The 18,644-nt window shown below is 39.0% G+C and overlaps 1 protein-coding gene across 1 annotated transcript in view; it reads right to left on the minus strand.

Annotated features, from left to right (window-relative positions):
• LMBRD1 (LMBR1 domain containing 1) overlaps window positions 1–18,644 on the minus strand; it is a 132,504-nt gene that overhangs the window by 49,852 nt on the left and 64,008 nt on the right. The window contains exons 6-8 of the mRNA XM_027550855.1: window positions 18,355–18,443; window positions 14,430–14,503; window positions 3,494–3,619 (exon numbers count right to left, since the gene is read on the minus strand). Coding sequence (XP_027406656.1) covers window positions 3,494–3,619; window positions 14,430–14,503; window positions 18,355–18,443 — 289 coding nt within the window. The remainder of the gene's footprint in view (window positions 1–3,493; window positions 3,620–14,429; window positions 14,504–18,354; window positions 18,444–18,644) is intronic.

Here is an 18,644-nt window from a genome sequence, read left to right on the forward strand (position 1 = left end):
GCAATGTTATGAATCTCTGTCCATAGTTCTTCAGGTACTCTGTCTACCAGATCTAATCCCTTGAATCCAATCATTTCCTCCCCTGTTTAATCATAAGGGATTTGACTGAGGTCATATTTGAATGGCCTAGTGGTCTTCCCTAATTTCTTCAACTTAAGCCTGAATTTTGCATAAGGAGCTCATGATCTGAGCCACAGTTAGCTCCATGTCTTGTTTCTGCTGACTGTATAGAGCTTCTAGCCATCTTTGGCTTCAAAGAATATAATCAGTCTAATTTCAGTGTTGACCTTCTGGTGAGGTTCATGTGTAGAGTCATCTCTTCAGTTGTTGGAAAACCATGTTTGCTATGACTGGCATGTTCTCTTGACAAAACTCTGTTGGCCTTTGCCCTGCTTCATTTTGTACTCCAAGGCCAGATTTGCCTGTTATTCCAGGTATCTCTTAATTTTCTACTTTTGCATTCCAGTTCCCAAAGATGAAAATTATATCTTCCTTAGGTGTTAGTTCTAGAAGGTGTTGTAGGTCTTCATAAAAATCAGTCAACTTCAGCTTCTTTAGCTTCAAGGGGGTGGGGCATTGACTTGGATAACTGTGGTATCGAATGGTTTGCCTTGGAAAAGAACTGAGATCATTCTGTTGCTTCTGAGATTTCACCCAAGTACTGCATTTTGGACTGTTTTGTTGACTATGAAGGCTACTCCATTTCTTCTAAGGGATTCTTGCCCACAGTAGTAGATACAATGGTCATCTGAATTAAATTCACCCATTCTAGTCCATTTTAGTTCGCTGATTCCTAAGATGTCCATGTTCAATCTTGCCATCTTTTGCTTCACCACATCCAATTTACCTTGATTCACGGACCTAACATTCCAGGTTTCTATGCAATATTGTTCTTTATAGCATCAGACTTTACTTTCAACACCAGACACATCCACAACTAAGCATCATTTCCGCTTTGGCCCATCCACTTCATTCTTTCTGGAGCTATTCATAGTTGCTCTCCACTCTTCCCCAATAACATACTGGACATCTTCCAATCTGAGGGGCTCATCTTCCAGGATCTTTCCACCTTTGTATACTGTCCATGGGATTCTCCAGGCAAGAATACAGGAATGGTTTGCCACTTCTTCCTTCAGTGGACCACACTTTGTCAGAACTCTACACTGTGACATGTCCATCTTGGGTGGCCCTACACATGCAAGTCCCTTCACTACAACAATGCTGTGATCCACAAACTGGTGCAAACTGTTATGTGAAACTTTAATTATTAAAAGGTACATGTTATGTGTTTGGGCACATGTGACAACATTCAATTTTCTTTAGAAATCTGTGTATTTTATATTCCCACAAACAGTATGCCTATCCCCATATTCTCACATGACAAAGGGAAACTTTCTAAGATTTTCAAAGGATTAAAAAAAAAATACTGAGTTACTTTAATTTCCAGCCATCCTGGACTTTCATTTTAGCACTGGAAGTTCCATGTTCTGGAAAACTCCTCACAACCCATGCAAAGGGGGATCTTAGTGAACTTCATTACTAATGAGCTGAAAGATCATTTCATATTTTCACTGAGCAGGTTAATTTCTCCTTCAGTATACTGTCTATTGATTTAGGTCTTTTATACATTATTTCTATGTATTGCTTGTCCCTTCTTCTTCTTGACTTATAGATGCTCAGTATATATCACCTATATTGCAGATTATTTCCTCTCAAAATACTGTTAGTTCTTAAAATTCCTTTTGGTGCCACTTTTTTGGGTACATAAATTTAAAAACATAAAAATTTTAAATTCAACAATTTCTTAATTTGCACTTGAGTTCTCAGTCTTGTTTAGAAAATTCCTCTGCACAACAAATTACAATTTTACTTTTATTTTCTCCTAATATTTTCTAAATGAATTCGATTTAAATTCTGAATCTGTTTTATTACATAGTAGGAGGTTTGTGACAGAGAAAGCAATGGCACCCCACTCCAGTACTCTTGCCTGGAAAATCCCATGGATGGAGGAGCCGGTAGGCTGAAGTCCATGAGGTCGCTAAGAGTCAGACATGACTGAGCGACTTCACTTTCACTTTTCACTTTCGTGCATTGGAGAAGGAAATGGCAACCCACTCCAGTGTTCTTGCCTGGAGAATCCCAGGGACGGGGGGAGCCTGGTGGGCTGCCGTCTATGGGGTCACACAGAGTCGGACATGATTGAAGTGACTTAGCAGTAACAGGAGGTTTATGAAAATTTCATTTTTTTATCTTTTATACATGATACTGAATTTCCACCTAAACTTATGAGAAACTCTCATCTCTACATTATTGAATCTTCCCAATTAGGAACTGATGAAGTTCTTCATTTATTTCAGTCTTCTATTACATTATTTCAATAAATTTTATAATTTTCACTAAGAAGATTCTGACATTTCTTATTATTTTATAGTTCACAGTTACTGTGAATGAGATCATTTTCTATTACATCCTCCACCTGGTTAATGATTTGTACACATGAACGGGCACCTTGATGAACTTTTATTAGTTCTATTAGTTTGTCAGTTCATTCTTTTAGATTTTTTTGGTAGATAAGATCTTCAAATAACCCAAGTTACTTCCCTTTTCTTCCCTCTTCCTCCCACATTTCTTATCTGACCAAGACCTCCAGGAAGAGGACAGACACTACTGCCTATATGTGCCTTTAACAAAAATATTCCTTTCCTCATTAGGCACCAAGCTCACAGAGGCTTCCGTTGCCAAATAGTTTCTTCTCTTCCAATTTGGTAAGACTCTTCTCTAAACGTAGTAACTACAAATTGACTCTAAATAAGGATTCATTGGCATCTATTAAGATGTTTATATTTCTCACTTATTCTCAATATATTAAACTACTTTTATTTTCTAACATATCATCTTTGCATTCCTGGGATAAACCTAGTCTGACAATTATGAAATATTTCCTTACTACAGCATCATTTTTGAATTGCTAATATTTTTACTTATATTGAATTATTTGCCTCTACTTTCATAAGAGAGACCAGTCATATAAACAGTTTTCTTTTTTTGTGTGTCATATTACCATCTGGTTTCTGTATCAGGATTATCATAGTTTAATACAATTATTTAGAAAACTTTCCATTTTTTCCTATGTTCTATAAATAAGATTTACATATTAGTTGAAGGTGATAGAGGAAGAAAAACTAGTACATAAAACCTGAACGTAAGTGATACAGTGCACTCCGATATTGCATATGGCATCAGCACACCTGGGAACTAGCAAAGTAATGGCCATATGTAAGTAGAACTTCTGTGTTTCAGTTGTTACACACAGATAAAAATTCTCAAACTGTCAGCGTCCTACATTTTATAGACAGTAGTTTTTTAAAGACATGCTGCACAAAAATTCAAACAGTATCAAAATATAGGCTCACCAATGTCTAAGTCACAACAGAAAGCAGCTCAAAGACAAAGTACTTTTATGACCCTCAACGGCAATAAAATACCAACTCACCTTTGATTTAATTGTTTGGATGTGCTGCTCTACTTCTTCAATGTCTTCAGTGTTTTCCAGACGCTCATAAGCAGCATTTCGCGTGCCTTTAATCAGATTTAAAGGTAACGCCGACATGCCATAGGCCTGAAAGAAACAAAAGCAAGACTAGTGTTAGCAATACTATTTTAAATATATTAATACACAATTTTCAGGTACAATAAATGTCCTTTGAAGTAATAACAAAGAGTAAGCAGTTGTGAGGGGCACAGTCACTGAAGAACAGAGTAAATGGGAGTGAACCGTGACTATGCGGTCTCATGATTCTCCTGTTTATTACATATTTAGTTACACAGAGTTATACTATGTACATTATACTGTATTACTAACTACTCCTAGAATAGATAATATCTACTTCTCAAAGGACAAGTTACCAAATTAATGTAAATATAATACTTTGTCAAAGTAATAAATCATGACTGCAAGCTAATCAGGGGTTAAGATAAGTCTAAATCAGTAAAAACAATTTACAAAATTATTTTCTGTGGAAAAAAACAATTTTATCCAAGTACATGTAGTAAACTCTTAGTAAAATATATTTTAACATACATTTTATTTGATTAGCATACAAATGATCTGTATGTAGTTTATTTGTAAGTTCTAAATACTTACAATCTTTTTGCTAAGTATTTTAATTCCTATAAGAAATTTCAAAATTTTAATCAGCATTAAGAATAAACATTATTTTATACTATCCAATTCTCTACTAGCCAGTCCCAAATATGAAGTTTTATTGTAACTATTAGAAACACTTAATAGCAAATGCCATGTGACCATTATTCAAAATCATTATTGACCTTAAATCCTTAGAAGAAAAACTGACAACCATTATCTCTTTGCTGCGATGATGATCATTCACTCATTGCAGCAACAGGCTCTAAAGTCGATATAAAATTACGCATTTAAATCTTTTACATTTTCTACCTGAGATACTACCAAACTACTTTAGCCAGCAGGGTCATGTTAGGCAGGGTCATGAGACTGAATTTAAATAATGAATGTGGACAGAAGTGATCAATGCTCTACTTCTTAGGCTTAACCCCAAACTCTAAAATGTTCTGAGTGATCCTGCAGATTTTCTCTTATGCTCTACTACCTGGTTTTCAACTCCCAGGATGATCTCAAATATGTTTAGTGTCATTCTGAATCATTTTGATATTCTCACTGGGTCTCCTTTAGACATTGATTAAATATTGATTAAATCACAATTCATATATGAAATCATAAATTCTGACATTTCAGGGTTCTTTTTTAATTAAGAGAGAATGCAAACAAAGAATATGACTAAAAGGAATTCAGAAATCACCAGTTCTATCAAGTAAGAGTAACTCTATAGCTTATTGTATTTAGATAAGTAACTAGCTGAAATTATTACCCAATACGCAAATCCTTGCATTTTCTAAAGGAGAAATACTTAAAACCTTGCATTTTAAATATTGTTAAAATATAAGTTAATGTTCTCACGATTTCCAAATCAGCCAAAAACAAGAAAAACAAAAAGGAGAGGTTGGGGAAAGGTTCTGTTTGTATTTGAAAAAATACATAATTTGGACAGAGTAGAATAATTTTCTTCTAATTAAATTCTTGTCAAGTTTATACTCCTAATGACCTTGGTAAAATATAAAAAGGAAATACATAATAAGGTTTAAATTATTTTTAACAGTAAATTTTATATCCTCAAAACACTGAAAGTGTAAAGAAAAAAGTCTATGGAAAACAAGGTGCCCAGAGACTGCTGTTGTTGTTGTATCGTCACCCAGTCATGTCCGATTTTCTGCAACCCCACGGACTGCAGCATGCCAGGCCTCCCTGTCCTTCACCGTCTCCCAGAGCTTGCTCAAACTCATGTCCATTGAGTCAGAGATGCCATCCAACCGTCTCATCCTCTGTCATTCCCGTCTCCTCCTGCCTTCAAATCTTTCCCAGCACCAGGGTCTTTACCAATGAGTCATCAGGTGGCCAAAGTACTGGAGCTTCAGCATCAGTCCTTCCACTGAACATTCAGAATTGATTTCCTTTAGGATTGACTGGTGTGATCTCCTTGAGTGTAGTCCACAGAGATTGTTACCATTCCCCTACAGGACTGTCCTATTCCTGTTCTTCTAGTAGCTCCACATTTTTTAAACATTATTGAAAAAAGTAAATACTTTAAGACTTCGATGAGTATTACATGATAACCATTCAGTCATTCTCCAGTCTCACATACCATTTTATCACAAGTCCATATTGCTATTTATAACCAACTGCCAAGGCAAAAAAAACCCAGTTTATGCCCAGGTATATTTCTGTCTTGCCCAATCAGTTTCAAACGAAGCTTATTTTATCCCAATGCTTGCTATTCTGTTTGATGGATCTGGATCTCTAAATATACTAACCTCAGAACTCAAGGAATCTGTACCCTACTCAGTATTAAAATGTGACACCTACTTAGAGTTTACTGTCAAACACAAAGTAATCTAAATTTTCCTAACCAGTTTGCTGGGTCTCCCTCACTATAAATCCATCTTCCAGACTGTTTCTGAAGCAATCTCTCACACTCAAGTTAGATCATGGCATTCCCCTAGCTAACATCCACTGAGACTCTCCAGGACCCATAAGGGTATTTGCACCGGTGGGAGTCCCTGGGATTCTGGGTTGGGGCTATCAGAATCAACAGAGCAGGTCAGAGGGCAGGGAGACGAGGGGTAGGCTGCCACTCCAGCCAGAGTGATGCTACTCCGTTCACCTATTTTTATATGTATCAGAATTTCACGAGTGACTGTTTGACAAAGCAGTGTGCACTTCTTTCCAGTGCGAGGATGATCAGCGTCTAATCCTGGCCTGCAAAAGCTCTTCATGACCCAGCCCTCCCACCCCATCCTCATGCCTCTTGCTCACAGCTCCTCCTCGCTGCAGCTTCGGCCTTCAGCTCTGCCCTGGGGCCACATGCAGAATCTGCAGTGCCTTAGCAAAACGCCTCCCTGCTCACCTCACTTCACTAGCCAAGTCCAATGCCCTTCAGGTCTCAGCTTAATCACACCACATCTGAGAAACGTTCCTTGATTTGTAAATGTGCCTTGCTTGTAATTCAATTATAGTGCAGAACACTGGACATGAACATTATTGCTCTGCACATCTGTTTTATCACTAAGTCTGCCAAACTTGTAATTTATCAGAATCATGCAGCAAGTTCGTGACAAGACGGATTTCTCAGCCAAGTGAGTAACAACTGCAGTAAACTGTTTGATATGTAAGGACTAGGTCTGTTTTTCTTTTTCCTACCTTTATTCCAAGAGTGAACATAAAATAACTTCTCTAAGAAAATAATACTTAACCAAAAAAATGTTTTAAAGAGTTCTTTATTCACATGAACTCTCTTCCTTACATGGAACTTACACATTTTTTAGAAGAGTTATTGAACTACTATAGCTTACATGGGAGAAGGCAATGGCAACCCACTCCAGTACTCTTGCCTGGAAAATCCCACGGATGGAGGAGCCTGGTGGGCTGCAGTCCATGGGGTCGCTAAGAGTCAGACACGACTGAGTGACTTCACTTTCACTTTCCACTTTCATGCATTGGAGTAATGCAAAAATTTGGGGGAAAAAATGTATGTCCTTCACAACACCCTGTGGTAACATGAGGCCAGAATACAACATCTTTTTGGGAATTACTGTCTGAAGAGAACAAGTAAAAGAGAGCAATTACTATTTTGGTTACCTAGCTTGTTTCTGGATTACATGCTTAAGTTTCAGTGACTAACAGGAAATTTAACTATAATATTTAGATTATGATAAATGACATAACACATTATACAAAGTATTTATTCATTACAACTTTAAGATCCTTAAACAATAATCTTTTGATTTTAACCTCAGATTTCTTTGAAAAACTTGTATGAAGACTATCATTTTTCAGAAGCACAAAACTTTCATTGCTTACTACTGCCCTCTAGTGAAATGCCAGAAAATCAACAAGGCTAAAGAGATTCTATCACTTAAAATGCGTCCAGGTCAGCCATACTTGCCTCTAATATCATTTGTTTCAATTTCCAAAAATAAACCACCATCTGCATTTTAAAACTCAAATGTTTTGAAAGAACATATACAAACTAAAACATTTCTAATATGCTCTTGCCCCATGAAAACACATTTTCCCTGCCATCTCTCTCTACCTTTTGTAGACAATGCTAAGCACTGCCTATAAACTGAACACATGTCCTGAATATACTTATAAAACCTATTATTCAAGGACACGGATGCCGAAACTAGTGAAACAACTCAACATTTATTCAGTAAATATTTCCAGTCTAAGTGTTCACTGATTCTAAAATACATGTATGTATGTATGTGTGTGTGTGTATATGTAGTTGGTAGTTCAGTTGCTAAGTCGTGTCCAACTCCTGCGACCCCATGGACTGTAGTGCACCAGGCTCCTCTCCATGGGACATCCCAGGTAAGCATACTGGAGTGGGTTGCCCCGGCCTTCTCCAGGGGACATTTCCAACCCAGGGACCAAAACAGGGGCTCCTGCACTGGCGGTGGTCTCTTGCATTACAGGCAGATTCTTTACCAACTGAGCCACCACGGAAGCTATGTATTTTTTTTCTCATATTTAACACCAGCAAAATTTGAATGCATCTTATGAACACAGGCAAGGCAGAAGTCATGGCACAGCGGTCATCACCCAGATATTCACAAATTTAGTCATAGCTGGTTAGATTACACTTACTTCTCTGGTAGAGTTACATGCATTTGTGGTACAACTAGTGAGTTAAACTGCCACTTACAACGTCTTATAAGATAGTACTCTGATTTAACATTAAAGGAAAAAGTTAATGTGTAAGGAAACACAGAGCAAAAGAGCAAGCAGTGAAGCAAAACTTTACTGGAACAATTATGATTCCACATTTCCTAGCAATGCAATAGTCAGAGGCTTTATAAGCTTAAGAAAAAAAGGTACCCAAAGCAGAAGACATTTTTGTATTTTGCTACTCAGGTTACAAGGGAAGAAACAATAACACAACAAAAACAAAAACAGCTTAAATTTACACAGTGGGTGTGTCGGCAGCTTCAAAGACATTCCAAGAGACAAGTTGAGCACTCAAGAAAAGCTGTCTCATCAATTCTTTTGACAGCATAAAAGACACTCTATAGTGAAACATGGACATGAACAGTCAATCCAAAAAAGTGACTGAGAAGAGATGTTCCAAATGTGAAGTTTTAGGAATACCTTTACAACTTATTTCACGTATATTTGCCTTATTTTGCATGAAGATTGATCTGATTTTTTAAGCATGTAAGGCCAAAACACTTGTCACTGATATAAAACAAAGATTATAAATGATAAGACAGCATGGCAGGGACCCTTCCCTTACAGTGGTACCAACTGAGCCATCAGGGAGGCACACAAGGAGAGGCGCATCTTACAATCAGGTCAGAGACTCAGGCAAGCACGCTGCCACAGGCAAGGCTGAATGACTGAGCATGTAAAGCAGAGTTCTGTCTTCAACGGTTATTCAGAACCACCGCTTTAGTTCTATGTTAAAATCCTTAATTTATCACTCTAATTTTCTCCAGTATTCTGGCCTGGAAAATCACATGGACAGAGGAGCCTGGAGGGCTAATAGTCCATGGTATCAGAAAAATAGTCAGACATGACTTAGCGACTAAACAACACAATTTTCTTTAATCCATTAGTTTCATTTATAGTAAATTTATACAGGTGGCGCTAGTGGTAAAGAACCCACCTGCCAACGCATGAGACACAAGAGACACAAGTTCGATCCCTGAATCAGGAAGATCCCCTGGAGGAGGAAATGGCAACTCACTCCAGTATTCTTGCCTAGAGAATCCCATGGACAGAGGAGCCTGGTAGATGACAGTCCACAGGGTCGCAAAAGAGTCGGACACGACTGAGCAACTAAGCATAGCACATTTAGCATAAATATATATATATATACACACATACACACACATATGTATATACATAATTCATAAACTCCTGGAAGACATGTTCATTTTTTTTTTTTACTGGTAAGTGTACATAATTAAAAGCGCTTTCTAGGTAGCACAAGATTTCCCTGTAGCTCAAATGGTAAAGAGTCCGTCTGTGAGGCAGGAGACCAGGGTTCAATCCCTGGGTTGGGAAGTTTCTCTGGAGGAGGGAATGGCAGTCCACTCCAGTGTTCTTGCCTGGAGAATTCCATGGACAGAGAAGCCTCGCAGGCTACAGTCTGTGGGGTCACAAAGAGTCGGACACGACTGAGTGACTAACACACACACAGTCTAGGTGGCACAGTGGTAAAGAGCCTGCCTACCAATGCAGGAGATGGAAGAGAGGCAGGTTCGATCCCTGGGTCAGGAAGATCCCCTGGGGGTGGGGGGCATGGCAACTCACTCCAGTATTCTTTCCTGAAGAATCCCATGGACACAGGAGCCTATGGTGGGCTACATATTATAGGGTCACAAAGAGTCAGACACAACTTAAAGGACTTAGCATGCATGTACATAATAAGTTCAGTAGTCTCTGTACTTATAGCCATTTCAGTGGTCCATTTGATTCATTTTATATGAAAACAGCATTATTCAACATTTCCCCACTTGGTGGCACCAAAAAATTAAAACGTCTGCGTAAGTAATTGTGCCTAGAAGTTCGGTTTTTTATTTTTTTTTAATTTAAAAAGTAGCGGATTCTCTTTCAATTTAAGTTGAAAACACTATGTAAGATAACGTGTCATTTGACATACTTCTAAAATTCGGTGCCCAATTATTTGGCTATTCCTTTAGATGCGGTACAGTGGATATTATCAATAAAATTTAAATAATCAACTAGTTTCTGAACTAAACAACAGTGTGTACCTAAGAAATTCACACTCAACTGACATATAAACTACAAAAGCTTCTGTAGTTTCAATACTAATAACTACAGATTCTAGAACAGACATGATTTTACCTTTAATAATTAATTTCTTGTACTCAGAGTCAAGGGCTTCCCTAGAGGCTCAGCAGTCAAGAACTGCCCTGCAATGCAGGAGACACGAATCAATCTATGGGTCAAGAAGATCCCCTGGAGAAGGAAATGGTAACCCACTTCCAGTGTTGGAAAACCCCATGGACAGAGGAGCCTGGCACGCTATATAGTCCACAGGGTTGCAAGGAGTCGGATATGAATGAAATGACTCAGTACACACGCACAAGGGTATCTTAACCAAGCCAGTGTGATCATTATACTTGATTTGATGGCATACATAATTTTCAGTATCCATTTCAATATAAAATATATGAGTTTGAAATATTTACCTTAACAATAATATTGTTCCTGTAGGGAAGCTCTCTTTCAAAGAGTTCTAATCATTTCCCATATTTTCCCCATTCCCATTCATCAGCTCCACAGCTTAATTCAGACCCATGGAAGCAATACTGTTACAATGTTCAGTTCAGTTCAGTCACTCAGCACTCAGTCCTGTTAACTCTTTGCAACCCCATGAATCACAGCACGCCAGGCCTCCCTGTCCATCACCAACTCCCGGAGTTTACTCAAACTCACGCCCATCGAGTCAGTGACACCATCCAGCCATCTCATTCTCTGTTGTCTCCTTCTCCTCCTGCCCCCAATCCCTCCCAGCATCAGGTCTTTTCCAATGAGTCAACTCTTCGAATGAGGTGGCCAAAGTATTGGAGTTTCAGCTTTAGTGTCAGTCCTTCCAATGACCATCCAGGACTGATCTCTTTAGAATGGAATGGTTGGATCTCCTTGCAGTCCAAGGGACTCTCAAGAGTCTTCTCCAACACCACAGTTCAAAAGCATCAATTCTTTGGTGCTCAGCTTTCTTCATAGTCCAACTCTCACATCCATACATGACCACTGGAAAAACCATACCCGAGTAGATGGATCTTTGTTGGCAAAGTAATGTCTCTGCTTTTGAATATGCTATCTAGGTTGGTCATAACTTTCCTTCCAAGGAGTAAGCCTCTTTTATTTCATGGCTGCAATCACCATCTGCAGTGATTTTGGAGCCCCCAAAAATAAAGTCTGACACTGTTTCCACTGTTTCCCCATCTATTTCCCATGAAGTGATGGGACCAGATACCATGATCTTAGTTTTCCAAATGTTGAGCTTTAGGCCAACTTTTTCACTCTCCTCTTTCACTTTCATAAAGAGGTTCTTTTGTTCCTCTTCACTTTCTGCCATAAGGTGGTGTCATCTGCATATCTGAGGTTATTGATATTTCTCCTGGCAATCTTGATTCCAGCTTGTGCTTTATCCAGCCCAGCGTTTCTCATGATGTACTCTGCATAGAAGTTAAATAAGCAGGGTGACAATATACAGCCTTGATGTACTCCTTTCCTATTTGGAACCAGTCTGTTGTTCCATGTCCAGTTCTAAGTGTTGCTTCCTTACCTGCATATAGGTTTCTCAAGAGGCAGGTCAGGTGGTCTGGTATTCCCATCTCTTTCAGAATTTTCCACAATGTTAGTCAGAATGTATTACTTTTCATAACATTTAGAAACTTCCAGTGGCTTCTCATCTCAGTCGGAATAAAATCCAAAATCCTAGGCACAGCCCACAGGGCACGCAGAGCTGCCCTCTGGCCATCTCTCTGGGCACTCACTGCCTCCCCCCGACTGCACCTGCTCGGCTGGCCGCACCGCACCCCACCCACCCCCACCCACCCCCGTCTGAGCACAGTGCGGTGCCCTCCCCAGGAGCCTGCATTGCCCTCCCTGCACGGCTCTGTGCGTCCACCTCAATCCAATCTCTGCTCAGATCAGAGAAGCTACTTCCGGCCCTCACTGCCGTCTGCGTGCTGTATCTTCACAGCATCCGCCTCTTGACTGTCGGAAGACAATTCTCCATGGGTCTCTCACTTCTGTACATCTTGCAAGCCAGGCACTCGCTGCCCTTTTTTTTCCTGCACAATCTTTTCAAGAATGTTTTTGCAGCAAAGAGCCTGGGAGACAAAGACAGTATCTTCCTCTGAAGCAAAGACAGGCATGTCTCCAGGACATTGGAAAGATTCAGCCGCCCTGTACCCTGAGGCCCCAGCTCTCTGACAGTCCCGCTGGGTGCTCTTCATGTGTCCCTGTGAGGGTCAGGACTCAGGAAACTGGCGCAGGACAATGTGGTCCCATGGCTGCGGCTCCTGATCGGAAACAAAAAGTTCTTCATCCCCGACAAGCAGTCCTGCCTCTCTGACCAGCACTCATGGAACTGGAGCAGTCAGGGAAAGTCGCAGAGCCTTCTTGGTTTCTGACGAAGATCCTGCTTGTTGGATTCCTCTTTTTCTGATCATTTCTCTTGACTCATCTTTCACTGACTGCTGCATCCTCATTTCCCTACAGTTTTCAAAGCATTTTACAAAAAAGTATCATTTGACGTAGACCTTCAAAAATCCTTAAGAGGTTATTTTTTATTCTCATCTAATAGCGAAGACATTGACCCACAAAGGGTAAAAGGCAAACCCATGATCAGCGTAACAGATCAGTCACAGATCAGCAAATAGAGTCCAAGTCTAACCCTATTATGTTATTAACTTGTGAATGTTTTCTAAAAGACAATGCTCCTGCTGTACATATATTGTGTCAGATAGGAGGTTAATTACCCACTGATATCTTCCTTGTGTAGTAAACATGAAAAAAGCAAAAATGGCAATGAATAAGAAAACTGAGTACTCAAATAAGCACCTGAAAGATACTAAAATGCACGTATTTCAGACTTCTTTTATTACACATTATGACACTTGAATGATTATCTAACAAAACTAGATTCTGCTATCTAATAGCCCATTTATGTTTCAAGGAAGACACTGGAACAAGCCCCAAAATATTTTCTTTATAACCAGTATTTTCCATCTTTGCAACTTCATTAATCTGAAAAAGGTTCTATACAGTTTAAAGCTTCCTGAACAGCTTTCTTTTGGGAGGCAGGCAAGAAGCATTTTTACCAGATTTTCCTCTATAATTTGAGCAAAAAACCGAAAAAGCCGTCTGTACACAAGTTAGTCAGGCTATTATAATTCATGTCATACCATTCCCAGAGAGACTGGAAAAAAAAAAGTTTTTGACAGTATAAGTTTAGATTCTTTATACTAAAGAAATACCAAGTTATGAAAAATACCTGACTTTAAAAGCTCTATATCCCCAAATGGGCTTTCCCAGTGGCTCAACAGTGAAAGAAACCTGCCTGCAATGCAGGAGACGTGGGTTAGATCCCAAAGTTGGGAAGATCCCCCGGAGGAGGAAACGGCAACCCACTCCAGTATTCTTTCCAGGAAAAACCGATGGACAAAGGAGCCTGGTGGTCTACAGTCCGTCCATAGGGCTGCAAAGAGTCGGACACACTGAGCAAGTGAGCACACACACAAGTGACATGCATGCTAAGTCACTTCAGTTGAGTCCGACTCTGTGACCCCATGGACTGCAGCCTGCCACACTCCTCTGTCCATGGGCTTCTCCAGGAAAAAATACTGCCATGTGGGTTGTGCCAGAGTGGGTTGCCATGCCCTCTTCCAGGGGTTCTTCCCTACCCAGGGATTGAACCCCCATCTCTTACGTCTCCTGCATTGGCAGGTGGGTTCTTTACTGCTAGCACCATCCCCAAATAAGATAAATCTACTCGATTCATAGCAGATACTGATCTATGGTTCACAGTTCTATTATGCTTATAAATCACTGAATCTATTATTACATCGTATATAACCACTTAAAGGTTCACAACTTACAAAATTTATTTCTGAACACTAAATTTCACAAATACAGGTAAGTAATTAAAAATGTATCCTCTTCTCAAGAAAAAATGAAGAAAGTACTAAATATTAAAGAGGAAAACAGAGCTAAACTGAATATATTAATAAGGCAAAAATTGCTTCATAAAGTGATTCTTTAATTTTAACTCAATTATCACCATTACACTTACTGTGTAGATTATAGCTGCCAACATTCCAACCAAGGTCAGAGAACTAATGGAAAATGACAAGGCAGCTAAACCATCTGCAAAGGAAGAAAAACAATGTTAAAAATATATAGCTATTCAAATGTTTATATTCAACAAATCAATATAAATATAAAAATTGGGTTTCTCACACATTCCAAAGGAATAAACCCCATATGCATTATCCCATTCTTGAAGTGCTAACTTCAAATGGAAAAGTTTTAAAATAGCTCTTCATAAATGGAATTCTTAAAGATCTTTCAGAGTAAGACTTTTTTCCCCTCACACCTCTTAAAATTAAAGGAAATCACTGCCTAATTATTGAGCCTAAAAAGAAACCAGCAGAATATCAGATGCTCAAAAGTTGGCCAAAAAATTCCCTGGCCTTTCTCAATGGCAGACGTTGAGAAATAACATGATAGGAATGTCACTGTCCTTGACCCTTTCTTCCCCTTCTGCTCAATCTCAAACTCCTAGTTTCTTTGTTCTTAACTTTCAAGTAAGTTTGAAAAATACAGCTTATACCTAAAATCGTAAAGAGTTTATTTCCCTCTTTAACTTGAAAGGAGCTAGCATTCTCCCTTAGAAAAAAAAAAACGCAAATAAATAGAAAATTGTTTCAAAGATAATACAAAAGCAGAAATACTGTGCTGCTGCTGCTGCTGCTGCTAAGTCGCTTCAGTCGTGTCCGACTCTGTGCGGCCCCATGGACTGCAGCCTATCAGGCTCCCCCGTCCCCGGGATTCTCCAGGCGAGAACACTGGAGTGGGGTGCCATTGCCTTCTCCAATGCATGAAAGTGAAGTGTGAAAGTGAAGTCGCTCAGTCGTGTCCAACTCTTACCGACCCCATGGACTGCAGCCTACCAGGCTCCTCCATCCATGGGATTTTCCAGGCAAGAGTACTGGAGTGGGGTGCCATTGCCTTCTCTGGAAATACTATGCTACCAAGTTATATTTAAGAAACCTCTTAAAGGAAGAGGCTTCCCTGGTGGCTCAGACTGTGAAGAGTCTGCCCACAATGTAGGAGACCCTGGTTCAATCCCTGGGTCAGGAAGATCACCTGGAAAAGGAAATGGCAACCCACTCCAGTCTTCTTGCCTGGAAAATCCCATGGGTGGATAAGCCTGGTGGGCTACAGTCTATGGAGTCACACAGAATCAGAGACAACTGAAAACTAACACTTTCACTTTCACTTTCACGGAAGACCAAAGAGTGGGTTGTGAGAGTGACACTTTCAAATAAACATGCCAGATAAGGCAATGAAGTACTATGCAAATTTGAATATTCTTAAATATTAAGAATATTAATATGCATATATCCTTAAATATTCTAATATTAAATATTAGTCTAATATTCAAATTAGAATAATACTAATTGTTCTACTTTTAATACAGGTTTTACTAGACCAGTATTGACCTAGGTTAAATGCAGGTCCTGTGGAACCAAATATAATTATTAAATTAATTCATTTTATCAATATCAAATGATAATAAAAATTAGAATGATCTACCTTATTAAAACTAATGTCTTAGTTTTAAAATATAATACTTAGGGAGAACATATTACTGACAAGCTCAGAAACTGTGCGAGGCAGATTTTTAAGCCTCAGTTTTTGAAACTGTAATACTACATTTTACCAAATCAAAGACACTGATGTCGTTACTTTTTTGATCTTACTAGAAGTATCAACAGGAGAAGGCAGTGGCACCCCACTCCAGTCCTCTTGCCTGGAAAATCCCATGGATGGAGGAGCCTGGTGGGCTGCAGTCCATGGGGTTGCTAAGAGTCGGACACGACTGAGAGACATCACTTTCACTTTTCACTTTCATGCATTGGAGAAGGAAATGGCACCCACTCCAGTATTCTTGCCTGGAGAATCCCAGGGACGGAGGAGCCTGGTGGGCTGCCGCCTATGGGGTTGCTAAGAGTTGGACACGACTGCATGACTAACTGACTTCACTTTCACTTTTCACTTTCATGCATTGGAGAAGGAAATGGCAACCCACTCCAGTATTCTTGCCTGGAGAATCCCAGGGACGGAGGAGCCTGGTGGGCTGCCGTCTCTGGTGTTGCACAGAGTCGGACACGACTGAAGCGACTTAGCAGCAGCAGCAGCAGCAGAAGTATCAACAAAAAGTATTCATACAACTAGGAGAGGCCAGGCATTTGGCTAATAGCAACTTTAAGGTATTTTCACTTATAAAATGCATCACAAAATCAGAGATATGAAAACATGTAAAAATATGCATCTTAGAATTGATAAAGAGGAGTGTTCTGCTAAGATACCTGGCCAATCAAAAAAATTAATATTACTAACAGTGATAAACAAAATGTACTCTAAAATATAGTGTTTAAGATTTGAGGTTTTTTAAATGTTAATTAAGACTAAAGAGATTACAGCAAGTAATTATATAGGTAGCATTACAACAGTAATGCTGCCTGTAGAACAATAATGCTACCTATACAACTGCCGATTCAAGTTATGTGTGTGTTATGTATTGGTCACTCACTCGGGTCCGACTCTTTGCGACCCCATTGACTGTAGCCTGCTGGGCTTCTCTGTCCATGGAATTCTCTAGGCAAGAATATTGGGAAGGCCATTCCCTTCTCCAGGGGATCTTCCCAACCAGGGATCGAACCTGGGTCTCCTGCATCGCAGGCAGATTCTTTACTGTCTGAGCCACCAGGGATTCAAGTTATACTAGCACTCAAAAACCAGCAAAACTTAGAGAGAAAAGTGTTCAGGGCAAAAGGGTAGTTACTCAAGAGACCTGAAGGAGTTAACTGCAGGAAAAGAAGCAATTTCTTTCTCAGCAACAGGCTCAGATGCATAAACCCTGACATGCAGTATCATTAGATGCCAGGCCTGCTACCGTCTTCTTGCTGGTATCAGCAAGATGTTAATGGACCACAATTTACAAGACGAAATCTTAAGTGGAAAGCAAGAAAATTAAGAAGTTGTACAGCAAAGATTTTAAGACTTAGTTTAATCATCACTTAATACTGTATCTAGGTAAAGAGAAAGAAGTACTGATCAAAGAATGTGCAGTACCGTAAAAAGAATAAATATAAAAAGCAGTAAGAATTTTCCACGTTTATAAATTTTCTAGGTTTCTTTGAAAATAGTTACTATGTTCAAATGTACATGAAATTTTGAATAACAAAATGCCCATTCTTATTTGATAGCAGTTTCTAAAATACTAATTTTTTAATGATAAAAAACTTTCTTAAACTGACTTCCTAAACCTGCTTTCTTTCCCCCTCTAAAAATGTAGGCTATGCTGATTAAGGCAAGAAAAACTTTTGGAAAAGGAACTTCAAAATGTTTTGGTGAGGTAAATTTATAATAAAGTATCATTTCATCCACATAAAACCTCTGTAATTGGGGAATTCTCTGGTGGTCCAGCAGCTAGGACTGGGTGTTTCCATTGCAGGGGACACAGGTTTGATCCCTAGTTGGGAAACTAAGATCCTCAAGTGGCAAATGGCAAAAAGGGCACTAAAAAACAACAAAAAACTCTCCAATTTATATTCCACAAAAAATTACCTAATCAGGATCAAAGAGCAATATAAAGTTCTTTCAGTTTAAAGATAAAAACCAGTATCTAGCATATTTAACATATTACTCTATATATCCTAAGTGAATTAAAGACCACACAGAAATTATAAAACCTTTACTGCTAAAATACTTTGAAGATCACCTTTTCTTTTCAACATGGTACTTTCATAAAGAAGTCAAGAGAGTACAACAGCTAGATGGATTCCTCATCTACCTAGCATCCTTTAAACCATGAGTTAAAAGAATTATGAAGGTAAATTCTTAGCAGTGTAAAACAGACACCTTTCAAAGAAAGTGACAAGTATCGTGAAATATGAATTACTATGGACTTTTTTTTAAAGAATACTTACGACTACTTCCAAGTTCTTCAAACAGGAACTTCACCTTTTCCCACTCTGTAGAATTTTTGTTATCAGGAAGATTCAATGGAACGAAAGCACTACAAAGGAGAAAGTAACTCTGCTTAATGGTTTTAAAGACAAAAGGTTGAATGAAAGGAAATGACCTGAAACTCCATTTCTAGTAGTTTTTTTAAGGCAAGGTCAACTTTCCCCCTCAAAGAATTAGCAAATCCAATCTGCACCATGTACAGAGGGGTGTGAGAAGTTTCTCATTCATGCGTTTAATATATCACACATTT

The sequence above is a fragment of the Bos indicus x Bos taurus genome, chromosome 9 (assembly GCF_003369695.1).
Source record: "Bos indicus x Bos taurus breed Angus x Brahman F1 hybrid chromosome 9, Bos_hybrid_MaternalHap_v2.0, whole genome shotgun sequence".
Classification (NCBI taxonomy): Eukaryota; Metazoa; Chordata; class Mammalia; order Artiodactyla; family Bovidae; genus Bos; species Bos indicus x Bos taurus.